This window comes from Artemia franciscana, chromosome 10 (assembly GCF_032884065.1).
Source record: "Artemia franciscana chromosome 10, ASM3288406v1, whole genome shotgun sequence".
Taxonomy (NCBI): domain Eukaryota; kingdom Metazoa; phylum Arthropoda; class Branchiopoda; order Anostraca; family Artemiidae; genus Artemia; species Artemia franciscana.
The window spans coordinates 910,128-923,980 of NC_088872.1; the positions used below are offsets into that span (position 1 = coordinate 910,128).

The 13,853-nt window shown below is 34.8% G+C and overlaps 1 protein-coding gene across 2 annotated transcripts in view; it reads right to left on the reverse strand.

Moving 5' to 3' along the window:
- Window positions 1-5,304: 5,304 nt before the first annotated feature.
- Window positions 5,305-13,853, reverse strand: part of LOC136031636 (DNA topoisomerase I, mitochondrial-like) — a 71,369-nt gene continuing 62,820 nt past the window's right edge. Inside the window, exons 13-15 of one of the 2 annotated variants that reach the window (XM_065711278.1) lie at window positions 11,028-11,224; window positions 7,975-8,127; window positions 5,305-6,858 (exon numbers count right to left, since the gene is read on the reverse strand). In XM_065711278.1, the coding sequence (XP_065567350.1) occupies window positions 6,756-6,858; window positions 7,975-8,127; window positions 11,028-11,224 (453 nt within the window). In that variant the 3' untranslated portion in view covers window positions 5,305-6,755. Of the gene's footprint in view, window positions 6,859-7,974; window positions 8,128-8,448; window positions 8,633-11,027; window positions 11,225-13,853 lie in introns of those variants that run through there. The other variant, XM_065711279.1, reaches the window with a different exon arrangement.

Genomic DNA, 13,853 nt, shown 5'->3' on the forward strand with positions numbered 1-13,853 from the left:
TGGCCAGACCTCCTGATGGTCTACCACGCGTTTTCTGGGCGGCTCTCAAGAAGGTATAATGGGTCCGAAAACGCTTTAGGCTATCAACATTCACTTTAGAGAGAAGGTGCTCCTGTAGAAACACAATATCATTTTCAAGCAGCTCAATAATCAGTAGATCCTTGTCTTTTGTACCATTAATATTAAGGAACACAAAGCTAAACGGAGTTTGAGCATTCATTTATTAGCGTTGTTGAGAGCCGATCGGAGAACTTTGCATTTCAGACTAAAACTTACGTGTTCGATAGTGCAATTTGCACATTTTGGCGAGGCTTGGCAAGGGTTTTCCTTGGAATTCACATGAGGGCCAGAACATCTGGAACACTTGGGATGTGCTGGTGAGCGGGGACAAGCTCCAATCAGGTGATCAGTACTTTGACAGCGAAAGCATCGACGCGGAATGGATTGAAAGGGCTTAGCGCGAAAAATTTCGTACCCCATACGGATTCCAGACTCCAGTACCCCGTTCAGAGCGGTTTTGCCGATAAACTCGAGGCGAAAAGTGCGAGAATTGCCGATTTGATTAGCACTAATAAGTCCTTCCACTGAGGCCTCTAAATCAGCTCTTGAATAGTTATGGGGTATCTTACGGACAACAGCCAAAGGCTTTTTATCAATTACTTTGGTTTCAACGTTTGGAATGGAGCTAGTAACAGCTGCAGCCAGCGTGTGGGCTAGGCGCTTATCACGTACCATCACAACTCAGCTTCTGCTGTGTGGCTTAGATTTCAGATTTACGATCCCGTCGTGACCATCCAACGTTTCGAGCTTCTTCATGCGAAGGATAGGGTCGCTGAGCTCCGGGGTTGGGTTTCTTACAACGACAGCGTAGGACGGTTTTTTCGTGTTTTGAGTAGGGGCTACAAGCTTAGACTGTCCCTCAGTGACCTTGGACGCAATATCACGCAGCTGTTCAAGACAAGAGTTCACCTTGGCACTGAGGGTACTGAAGGCATCAACAGGGATCATTGGCACTTCGCTGGGACATTTGATAACAAAGTCCGGAAGCTTTATGTTCTGGGAATCGCACTTTACAAGCGAAGAAATAATATCCGAAGCACAGTTTAATGCAGCATTGGCTCCTACACGCTTCGATGGGACTTCATTCGGAAAAGCTTTAAAAAAGCAATTTACGGGTCTCACAAAGAGAAGAAGACTCGAAGAATCGGCCATGTACTCTTTTATCGTATCGGGCGAAACTCCTTTAGCAAGATTTTTCTGTACAAAGCACAGGATTGTAGAAAAGTTCATCTTCGCACCAATTACCAGTTCCCATTTTCTCTAGATTGAAGGTTCATTTGCGAGAGAAGTAAGGGAAGCGTTGGAGGCTGCCTACCTTGTCCCCGCAATTTAGGGGACAAGCCCGGCGGGTACCACGGCTCTTGCAAACAGCTCTCCCCCACCCTTCTGCTTACTTTTCTCCTCTCACCTTTATCGTAACGCAATCGTCTATAATATCGGATATTATAATTATTTTCGCAACTGCTTAATCCTGACCTATATCATATATAGGTCATGAAAATATCGATAAGAGAAATCACTGTTCCCAAGGGAATTTTCACTCAAGTCTGAAAATAATCCTCTTATTTATAATTCTTTGGACACTGAATTAATTATTATGAAAATATTGACTATAGGTCAGGTAGAGACGATAATCCTTTACCAAATATTAGTGATAGGTTTCAATCCAAAAAGAGGTCCTCACACCATGAACTCTGAAATTGTGAATACGTGACACGCACCTTTTATTTTTGGTACGAGAATATGTCGTTTCTTATTCAAGAAGTCCCAGAACATCAAATACGGCCTAATATATACTGATAGTTCAATAGCACCTTGACATATTGTCAAGAAAGTTGACATATATTCCTAGCAGCTTGACGTATTGAGCTGCTACACCGACAGTGAATAATATTGAACTATATTGCTATTACCTATTGCTTGAAAAATCCTGCCTAATTGCAGGTTCAAAAAAAAAATCAATGTTTCTAGTTCAAAAAAAGTCTATTCTCAGTTAAACAATAATTAATAAAGACATATTTCAAGATGGTATTCCTTTCACGGATTCAGGGTATAACTTTTTTGATAAAAACTGGAGGTAACAGATGATTAGGTCTTCGAATCGGACAGATTGGATGTCCGTGGTTTACTCTTACTTATAACAAGGTGTAGCGGACCAACAAGGTCCGCCATTTGTAAAATATTTACTTAACGTAATTGCCTGGGCAAATTTTCACCGGAATTGAATTGTCTAGAGGATATATCAGTGAGAAGGGTATTTCTCCGTGGAGGTGGGGCCAGCTCTCCTGGGATAGTTTAAAAAACGATCAGAAAGTAAAACAATTAAATTAAAAGTTTTTTCAACTGAAAGTACAATTTTGTCCCAATTCTTTAGGAATGACTTCTAAAACAGTATTTTCGTTTAATTGGAACAACAAGAAGCTTTTTCAAAAGTACTAAAAACTTTAGCGTAGAGCCAGGTGCTGAGGAGGACGCAACCCCCTTCATATACGTAATAATTTCTGTTCGATTGAAGTGTTAATGTTGCTCCTTATTTTCAGTTGAAAAAAAATTGTTTTTTTTTTATTTATTTAATCACCTAATATACTCCGCGTTCACTAGAGATTATTGCAATTAACTTGTGTTGCTTGGTCATTGGAATAGGCCTCTGATTGGCTGAAAATGATTGCATGACATCGCTTGCAACTGAGGCTACTCCACTGACAAAGCAACTAAAATTAATCAAACAATCCATAAGAAAGAACTTTAAGTAAGGAGCGATTCGGGCCAATAGTAAGCGAAACTTAAAAAAAGAAATTGATAATAATGGTTACATTAAAGGGATTGACTTTTTATGCCGATTCCAAATGTATAAATTTACAAAGTTTAATGTTACCATCAAAAGCTACGATTCCGATAAAATGTACATGATTTTCGAAAAAGGGGAAAAACACCTCCGAAGAGGCAAGTTATCTTAATGAAAATCACACCATTGGGGTCAGCATGTCAGAGAACCACAACCCAGAGGTTTCAAGCTCTTGTTTACAGAAATGTGAAATTTTGCGTTTTTTCCCAGAAGGGAGATCAGATTCGTATTCATTTGTTTGTTAGATCTTTGATTTCCCCAGGGGCCATTGTATCGAATGGAATGATTCTTAGAAGATTGGGAGAGGTTTCATTCGATTGGAAATTAAAAAACCTAGTGGCTTTTTAGTGACTAAAAATTGTGCATTCTGAAATAGCCAATAAGTTTAAAAGCCTCGAATAACTATGTATTGAGCTTTCCAGTTGTAGAGGAAGTAATGCCCCACGGTGGCGAATTCGTTCCTGAAATATCAGGTAGTCCATACAAAACAAAAAGTTAATATTGGCATTTATCTTGATGCTTGATTTAACTAAGCTGATTAACTTTATTTTTCACGAGTTTTGTTTAATGATCAGCCACTAAGAACGAGGGGTGGCCGGTTACTGTGTAGGTGAAGGCGGGGAGAAGATCACATGCCTAATAGAGCTCGTTTCAAGGCTCGAATTGTCTAACTCTTCATGAGCCTCCAAATAAATGTAGAAAGCGGTGAGGCGGGGTAGGAATATCTCATCTCCCTTCATTTAGACCAAGTCTGAATAAGGGTGCTACGGGGTGATTCCTCTCTTCTTATTGCAAAAAAAATTGGTATTTATTTTAAAGCTTCATTTAACTTAACTGATTTGCTACATGTTCCAAAAAATTATATACAGTGATGTGTAAGTGCACATCAGCTATTACAAAGGAGGAGCGGTGGATCATTTTTTAGGGAGCGAGGGTGTCAGATGTCTCAAAGAGCTTATTTCAATGCCCAAATATCGGAACTCCCATTGAGTCTTCAAACAAATAAGAATGAGTTTCTTAAAGAGGGGGAGGGGGTAGAAACTGATGCCTAATTCCTTTTGATTCCTGGTAATATCTTCGGTCTACGTCCTTATTTTTGTTGCTGGGAGGGGGAATAATATTGTCCCTCCCATTACAAAATTTTCTTTTCTATATAGCGTAAACTACTACGTTCACATGCCTCTACCGGCATATAAGTGGAAAAGAAAATGCTGGGAATCTTGAATCTCTCTAGCGAATTTCTTGTGGGAGGGAAAGTGGAGTTGTCAAATGATACCAGGAACTTTGTTTTCAGCGATTTAAATGGCAGTATTTTTCTTTTCATATTTATATACGATATCCCATGTGTAACAATGTTTTTAAACATTAAAGAACCCTATTGTAGAGGTCACAAGGGCTTCATTCGTGTAGGAGACCTAAAGTCACGGGAAATTTCCATTTCATATGAACGTACCCCTCTCCGTCTATCTAAAATTCTGCAATAAAAATGCCACTGAAGACTTATTAAACAAAACTAATTTTTACGGAAATTTTGACGAAATATACAATTACAATTAAATACCAAGGAATCGGGGGACTGTGGGGTCGGTAGCCAACATATTTTGGTTAGGTCCTGACCTGATTTGAAGAATGATCATGAATTAAATTTAAAAAAAAAGTTCCTTCAATCGAAAATAAGGAACAGCATTAAAACTTAAAATGAACAGAAACGATTCCCTATATGAGGGACGCGGCCCTCTCCCTTCGCTCTTTACTCTAAAGTTTGAATTTTTGTGTCGCTTCTTTAAGAGTCACTGCTGAAAAGATCTTTTAAAGCACTGAAGAAATTTAGCGTAAAGAGCCAGGGGTTGAAGGCAGTCCTTCATATATAGAATAATTTATGTTTGTTTTAAGTTTTCATTTTGCTCTTTATTTGGAGTTGAGAAAAGACCTTTTTTATTTAATAAGAATAAAGACTGTTATCGAAACACTTCTTTAATTCCTTTGACAAATTCTGCATAGAAATGAACTCTATGAAAAGATTGAAATCAATGATTTGGTAAAGACCAATGTCAGATAGAAACCAATCGTTGTCTAATATAATCCGTGCTAAACAGAGCTTGTTTTAATTAATTGTTGTTGCTTTTTCAGTGGAGAAGGCCCCTGATCGGTTTAAAATGATCACAAGATACCACTTTCTATCAAGGCGTACTGACAAATCAGAAAAAATTGCAGTAGGCTCTATTAGACGCGGGAATAGTCTCTCACTCAAGAAGAAGATTAAAATTAATTAATTTTCAATTAATTAATTAATTAATCAATCCGAAATATTGGATTTGTTAAATGGAGCTATATTACACAACCTTCTCGATAAATTCTACTAGATCTATTTGCCAAATACGTAAATGCAAAAAAGACAGTTTTCAAGATGGTTCTTTAATTCCTTTGATAAAATTTTGTATAAAAACCAAATTATACAAAAAAAAGATTGGCAAGGATCAATGCCAGATAGAAACCAACGATCACCATACATAATCTAGCACTCAAAATTAAAATCAGGGGCACCAATTCATAAAAATATAGAAGGGGCATCGATTGTTTCATCTTTTATGAAGACACAAAAAAATATTCAAAATCGGAGAGGGGAGGGCATTTGAGGCGTTCTTCGACTTTCTTTGAGGAAAATATCCCAAAACATTTTAAAAATTTCAGGGGTGAAATTGTCCCCCTGCCACTCCCCCCAATTGATGCCCCTGATTAAGATATAAAAAAATCCTAACTAGGGGTTGTTCAACCATCTTTGGAGCTCAGGGCAATAAGTCTATAGTTAAATAGTTGAAACGATTTAAGAACTATTCTGGCACCAAAGTCTTATCTAAAGTTTTGCACTAAAAAATATTCTGGATGAGGAGCAGTGCAAAGTAAATACTAGTCAAAGCATATATGCTTCGCATTCTTTTGCCAATTGAGTTCAGTAACGAAAACGGTTCATTGACGAACTTTTAATAGGATAAGTAACATGCTGAGTACTGTTTACTTTATGTTTAAAGATACGAATATTAATTAGGAGTTGCCTTGAATTAAACTTTTAAAATAAATGATTTGATTTGCATATCTAGCTGTTAACACCAAAAAAATATAAATATTAAGAAAATATAAATTGCTGTAATTTGTAAATTAATATTTATGTCAAACGACATCATGGTAAAATATTAATTAATTTCAATTATTAGTCCATTTTTACTATCAAAATGTTAACTTTGCTGGGTTTTTTTTTCGTACTTAAAAAACGATTTTTGTTCATATCATAAGATAGCACACGGTTAACCAAGCATAATCCTAACCAGTAATTCATTGTAAATTGTAAATGTAAATTCATTTACAAAATGTAAATGAATTTAACAAAATGTAAATTTATTTACAAAAAATGTAAATTCATTCAATAATTTTTTTTTTTGAAGGTTTGTTGCTGTTATCGAGTTGTTTTACATGAATGTGAAGCATGCGTTTCTCGGAAACATAGTTAAAAATTAATTCCTTAAATATTAGCTTTTTAAATAAAAAATCTACTCAAAAAGTTGGTGAAAGTTAATTTCCCTTTCAATAGGTGCAGCGAGTTTATTTTCCAAGATATTTAATTTTTCAATAACTCAATAAATTTAATTTTTCAATAGTTTATAATCTTTAATAGTTCAATCATTCATTCTTCAAACCAATGAACTAGTTTTGTATCCCCCACTGAACTCAACACTCAATATTTTAAATTAGATGGACCTGTTGAAGCGTCAGAGTCGCCAATAGCCTAATCAATTTAAGGTCCCGTGACCTTATTTATAATTCAATTAAATAACAGCCTAATAGGATGATAACGTTAGAACACATATTCCGGACCGGCCATGTCTATTGCCCATTGAAACTTGTCACGTTGGGTCTTGTTATAAATCTTTTCGATGGGGACGTTATATTTCTTACACCTAAAAAGAAAGATAAATTAATTCGAGGAAACCCAACCTAACCTATCATTATCAAACCTTGCATAAAACTAAAAAAGTTGACTGGCAACGCTGACCAGCAAAGGTGACCGACGTTATTTTTCCTCAAAGGAGGAAAAATAAGTTATTTCGGACATTCAACAGAGAATATTGACATTCGACAATTTCGGACATTCACGATAAGATATATATAAATAAGGAAAAGCTGCTGAAAATTGATACAAAACTGTTTCAACTTTTTGGGTATATAGCTAACTACCCATTTTCTCATCATTATCTAAACAATAACTTGAACTTCCAATTTGATTAGTAATTACACTGTACAGTTAATGTGAGTGACTAAACAGTTAATATGATTTGATCTTTAAATGGTTGCATTTAACGCCGCAACCATGGACATTTTGTAAAAACTAAACGATAAACTATCTGTCCTAATATTGAGTACTGTTTCTACAATATTAAAACGCTACAATCGATCACATAACGAATAAAAAAATTCTGCACAGTTTGAAGGTTTGTCAAACAATAAAAATCGTCGGCTAGACTTCAGAATGAACTTCCCTAGGACTCGATGTCCCCATTCGAGATCAAGATCACAATAAATTATTAATTAATAGTATATGAATTATCCATTATCAGTCATGGTAAATTTATGGTCGCCCAGTTAAACAAATGTTAAAAAGTTTGTCCGGCAGTCCAGGCCTCCTATTTCATAAAACACTCATTATAGCTACTGTTACTCCCCCCTCCCCTCCCCCCAGTTAAATCTATAAATAAAGCCCATGAAGCAGGCAAATGTTCAGCAGACTAGTAAAATTATTAGTTTATCTAAATTCTTTAAGCCATGTCTTTTTCTCCCAATTTGTAAAAACAAGGAAACGCGGCACAGGCCTACTGTAATATATTGAAAAAGTGACATATTTATATGTTAATAAAAAAAATTTGATTTATTATTATTCATTGGTTTCAATCTAGTTTTGTATGTTTTTCTTTTAGATTTAAAACATAATTTAAATTGGGAAGTAAAGTTTTTTCCTATTTTTCTGTCTTTTGTTTTTTCTTAACCAAATAGTTGAATTGAAAGAAAAGAAGCCTTACCAAGCAACAGAAATTCTTGGGTCTAGATAGTTCAGCTTGGATGTGCCCAACGCAATTTCTTTGTTTTCTTCCCTATCAGTAGCCTGAACCTCCAATTTTTGAAGTTGTTCTCGGAGGCGTTCTACGGTCTTCTGACATTTTTCTACGGCAGCTCTGAAATTAACAAAAATATATAGCTAAATCGCCAACCACCAGCTAATAACCAAATCTTAAAACAAACTTTAATTAGTTGCAAATAAAGGATAGTATGGCATTCTTTTTACTAGATCATAACAAAAGAATTCATAAGAATCTAGCATAGACTCCCCCCTCCAAAGTAAATCTGAAGTACCAGAGGCATTGAAAATTAAATCTAATTATAAAAAAAGAGAAAATCGAATTTATGAAAAGACAGCCATCTAGGTAGTAGCGGATTAGCAAGGAGATTTTGTTAGAGGGTGTGGAGGGGGAGGAAAAGCACATCAAAAATGTTTGTATTTTGTTACGCTTTTATAAGTGGGACACAATTTCGGGAGTGTGTTCAAAAAACGTGATCCCCTCCCCCTTCCCAGGATTCAGCCTTACGAATTCGTAGGGGAAAATTGAAGCAGTAGCTTTCAATTTTGAAACGTATTCTCGGAGGTGTACTACAGGTTTCTGACATTTTTCTACGGCAGCTGTGAAACTGACAGAAACAACATATTTATACTACAAACACGAGCTAAAAAATAATTACATCTTAAAACATAAAAATTTAATCAGTTGCGAATAAAGGACAGTAGGGCGTTCTTATTACAAAGGCTTGCCAAAAGAATTCACGAAAATTCTAGCAAAGACTGCTCCCGGAGCAAATCAAAGTACCAAAAACTGTGAAATTTTATTGTTTCAATTAGCTAAGAGGAAACTTGTTAATAAAGGCAAATTTTGCCTAAATATCCATAGTTTTAATAGCAGCAGTAGTAGTAGTAGCAGAATTAATTATAGTAGCCTAAGCCTTAGTGGCAGTAGTAGTAATAGAATTAGTAATATTAGTAACAGTAGCAGGAGTATGAGTTGAAGCAGTAGCACTAGCATACAAAAAATTTTCTTTTGGTTCGTCTTAAAACTGAGACTTTAGGGTATGCGACTTTGAATTGAGCAACAATTTCTGAATTGCTGTATAATCATTTAAACGTTTTTTTTTAACTCTATGAAGCTTTCCTTAATTAATTACGTACAAGAGGAGCATAAAAAAATATAAAAATAGGGAATTTGGTTTTTAATGGAACTGAACCGAAAGAATAAGTTTTTTCAATTGAAAGTGATGGAGCAACATGAAATCTAAAAGGAACAGACTTTATTCCTCGACGAAAGGGGGAGGGGTCTTGAAAAAGCAAGGGTTGACGAAGGGACAGCCCTTCATATATGGAATTACTTCTGTTCATTTCAAGTTTTGATGTCGCTCCTTACTTTCAAGTGAAAAACTTTAAGATCACTCGACTTGTTGAGGGTGTTTCCCCCTTTCTCGAAAACCAGGCAAATTTTCGCCGGCTTGCAGCTTTTGATGGGTTATATTGAATTTAATGAATTTTATATATCTGAAATCTGCATAAAAACGCAATTCTTTTTTGTGTATCTATTGTTATCCAAAGTCTGTAAATTGGTCCGAGTTACTATTGCTTACAGTCAGTTATTATGAACTGATTAAAAGACCTCCAAGTGCAGCTTTATGTAATGCTGGACTCTGAATCAAAATAAGAAACATGGTCAAAAAAAAAAAAAAAAAAAAAAGCTAAAATCATATGGCACAAAACCGCCTTAAAAGTCTAGCTTTCCTTTGAAAATGCAATTCTCTCTGGGAATCAACATATTCGACTTTTGCGGAAGAACAAAGTTGTCACATTAACTAATTAGTTTTACTTATTTATTTTCATAGTTTACGTGACATCGCAGGCAAAGATGTAGTGATGTCCTATGATTTCGGAATTTCGATACTTAAGAAAATCACTGTTTTCCGGTATGAATAGATCTTAGATAGGTCCAGCGGGTAAAAAATATTTCTAGTTGGAACTAACTGGTACAATCAGACCTAAGAAAAACTAAATGGCTTCTTAACCATCTGTTTTTCCTAACAATTAGTACAAGTGTCCTACCAGACTTATCGTTTTTCAGCAATGATTAAGCCGATGAGCGGTCATCATTATGTTATGCTTGAATACAATTTCTGATGAAACTGCGAGCTGTTGTATTCTCCCATATATCAACAAACCGGTGGAAACGAAATAGAGATGCATCGAGGCGCGTACATAGAAAGGGGGAAGGGGGTCTTCTTTTCCCCATGTACCCTCTTAAATGAAGATTTCTGACAATTTCACTCGTATAATCTATTAAAAATTTCACCTCTTTTTGTTGCTTTTGTTTCGTTTTTAATTCGTTATAAAAAAAAGACCAGGGTGAATTTATTAGCTGTACGAAATTAAATGAGTGGTTAGCCCTAACAACGGACAAATATTTTCTAGATACCTTGAGAAAAACTATTTAACAAAGTAAAGAGTAAGTCATGACTTTATACTTACCCTCAAAAGGACAAATACATGATGGTCGACTAATTTCCGAGAAAAGTTATTAGAAAGAGATTACTGTTTGATACTCAAAATCCACGAGAGGAGAAAAAATTTAAATAATTGAAGGATTAAATATAAGGGATTAAAATCAGGACTAAATGCCAGATTGGAAGATCCAGTTTTATCCATAATTTATCAACCAATCTACTTTAACTAATAGAAACATCGCTTGGCCTGTGTTTGTACCTTGAGCAAATGACACAAGTCAACCAGGCCAGTTGGTACCATCGTTATGAGCTTTCATATTTTACCCGACAAAAAACAACAAATTCGCAAGTTTAATGTTGCGAAAGTTTTTTAGCCAGCGTTTTTAAATGACAGGCCAGTCGGGACCATCGTTATATGCTTTCATATTTTACCTGACAAAAACCCAGTAAATTCGGCAATTTAATGTTGTGAAAGCTCGTTTGTAAATAAAGTGTCATCATCTTTCAAGTTGGCTATACAGAGTGGGCCATGTATATAACTTACTTAGAAGCTTGTGAGGCAGATCGTTTGACTTCTTTTTTGGCATCTTTAAGATTTTTCTCGGCCTCAGCTAAAGTCTCCTTTTTGGCATCAATTTTAGCCTGCAAGTTCTCCATTGACTTGGCAAATGTTTTTGGAACAGCACGTTGATGGTTACATAAAATTGCCACAGCTCTATTAGCGCGATTGTAAGCCAATATCTGAAAAAACGAGAGAATCAGTAAAAATAATTGACAAAAATACTAGCGTAATTATTTATTCTCAAGTAAAAAAAGAAAAAGAAATGACTACTATAAAACTACAAACATTTTCAAAAAGAAAAGATCAATAATTATGAAATTACTACTAAAAATCCCACAAAAATTGCTGAAAAAAAAAGAAAGAAAAGAAGAAAAATCAAGGCAAAGAAAGATCGTCTTAGATGTATTTCTTAGAAGAGAAAGAAACCAACCCAGGTGGTTGTTATGTTATTTCATTCTTTTAGGAAACTTGTACTTTTAAAATATAATTGGAAATAAATATGTTTTCTCGTTGGACAAACCCACTGGCTCACCATTTTTTTAGCACTGAAGTATCATTCGATAATCTATCAGATATATCAGGGGAGAAGTCCTTCAGACAAAAATTAGAAGAGAATCCATTTGTATGCCAATATTTGAAAAAACGGAGAACAAGGAATTTAAATTCCTTGTTCTTAAAGAAATTTTAATTTCCCTTCAAATAAATTCTCTCTCGATTATCTAGGATTATTGATGACTAGTTTGATACAATCACCATTGAAAAAAAAAAATTAACGCGCATCCCCAATCTTTCTTCTGGAAAAAAAAATATACAAATTTTACATTTTTGTAAATAAGAGCTTGAAACCTATACAGAAGGGTTCTCTTATACACTGAACCTGACTGTCCTTTTTCATTAAGATTCCTTGACTTTTGGAGGGTGTTTACCCCTTTTCAAAAATCAGACTCGTAGCTCTCGATAGGTGACATTAAATTTAAAGAATTTTATATATTTGGAATCAGTATAAAAAAAAATCAATTCTTCTGGTGTAGCAGTTGTCACCAAAAATCCTGCTGTTAGATTTCAGTTACTATCGAGGCGAGTTGCTCCTTACTTTTGAAGGTTTATATACTTATTTGATCAGCACTATCAAAATTAAAAACAAAAGAGTAAATTGAAAAACAAGGACATTAAACTCCGCTTTGTCGGACCTTTGAGGCAATAAAATAAAAAAGGGCTGTGAAAACCTGTTTTGAATGTGTTTCAGATTTTCTTGCAACACAAAAAATATGAATTTTCTTTTTTCTTAACTACATCTACGTTAGTACGATTGTATGCCAATATCTAAAAAAATGGTCTAGTCGAGTCTGTCTAGTTTGGTCACTCTTATCTAGTCTTTCTATCATGTGATAAATAGCCTAGACAATATAATACATTACTTGAAAGGTTTTAAAATAACGTTTTAGCTCAGCAGTCTTTTCTTCTTCTCAAAATCAAGAAGCATTTCTGATAAAATATTACATAAGTTTTAGGATCATAAAGTATAAACGGTACTTTCAAAAACTTTCTCTGATTTAGTGCTTACAATTACATTTCATTGCAGGTGGCTATTAGTTATCTTTGGCCTTGACAAAAATATTTCGGCTACAAAATATCCCATAATTTTTCTCATTAACTTCTTTTTTTATGATGGAAATGCAGTGTGGTCTCCGTGGAGCTCTTCGCTTTGTCCATTCAATAACTTTGTGTTTTTCAAAATATGCATTCTCTTTGAAAAATGGGGCAATTTGTGGCTAGAACTCGGACTTTCACCTTTTAAAAAATGAAAAAAAATGCCTGAAGATGCGCCTTCTCCATGTTTTTGATATGGAAAACTTATGTTTTTCATATGCATACTGATTTCTAAACATTACTTAAAAAACAAACAAAAAAAAGAAATATAACATAAACTAAAAAACACTTTCAGTTTTTCTTACTTAAATCCTTGTAAGCTTATTATTTGCTTCATTTTTCTTCAGTGAAATTATTAAATTTGGGATATGGTGCAACGGTGCACAACTTTTGTTTATGGTGCAACGATGCATTTTTGGCATTTTTTTATTTTTGACCGATCACATCTCTGACAGCAAACTTAATATGGTAATATTCTTGGTGAAAATATAGAGATGAGATGCTATAGGTAAGCTTTAAGAGAAGAAATAAAAAGAGAAAGACAAAAAGTGAACCAAGTTTTCACTTTTAGACCAATAATTAAGATTTGCTTGAGTCACCGAACACCTTTATTCCTCAGTTTTAGAGCGTTTTATTCAGCTGACAGAGGAGCTTTAGCGAAGGCGAAGAATACCTATCCTTGTATGGTATTCTCGTATATAGGATTTATCATTTTATGTTTCAAAGTTTCATATTCTTGTTTCAAAGACAAAAGCGTTTGGGTTGTTATAAATTTGTTGAGCCAAGGTCGATTGAGAATTTATATTCTGATATCCTCTCTCCAATCTTTTGGTGGGTCCTTCTAATTTTATCCCATCCACTCTTTAAAGTTAACAATTAAGGAAGTATATCCATTGTACTGGATCGAAAAACATTCTCTGGTATATCCTGCAAGCCCTAGTTCAAAACAGAAGTCAAGGTTGTATCTATATCTTACGCCAAATCACTCTTCATTTTTATTATGCATATGAAAACACTGGGAAAATACCGTTTTGTCAAATTGGACCCAAAATCTTTTATTCCGATAAGCTAGGAATCGTAGTACGAGTTGTTGAGTCTAGGTACTTGACTTCAAATGTTTTCATCATTTCAGACCAGGTGACTTAAGTGGCAAGTATA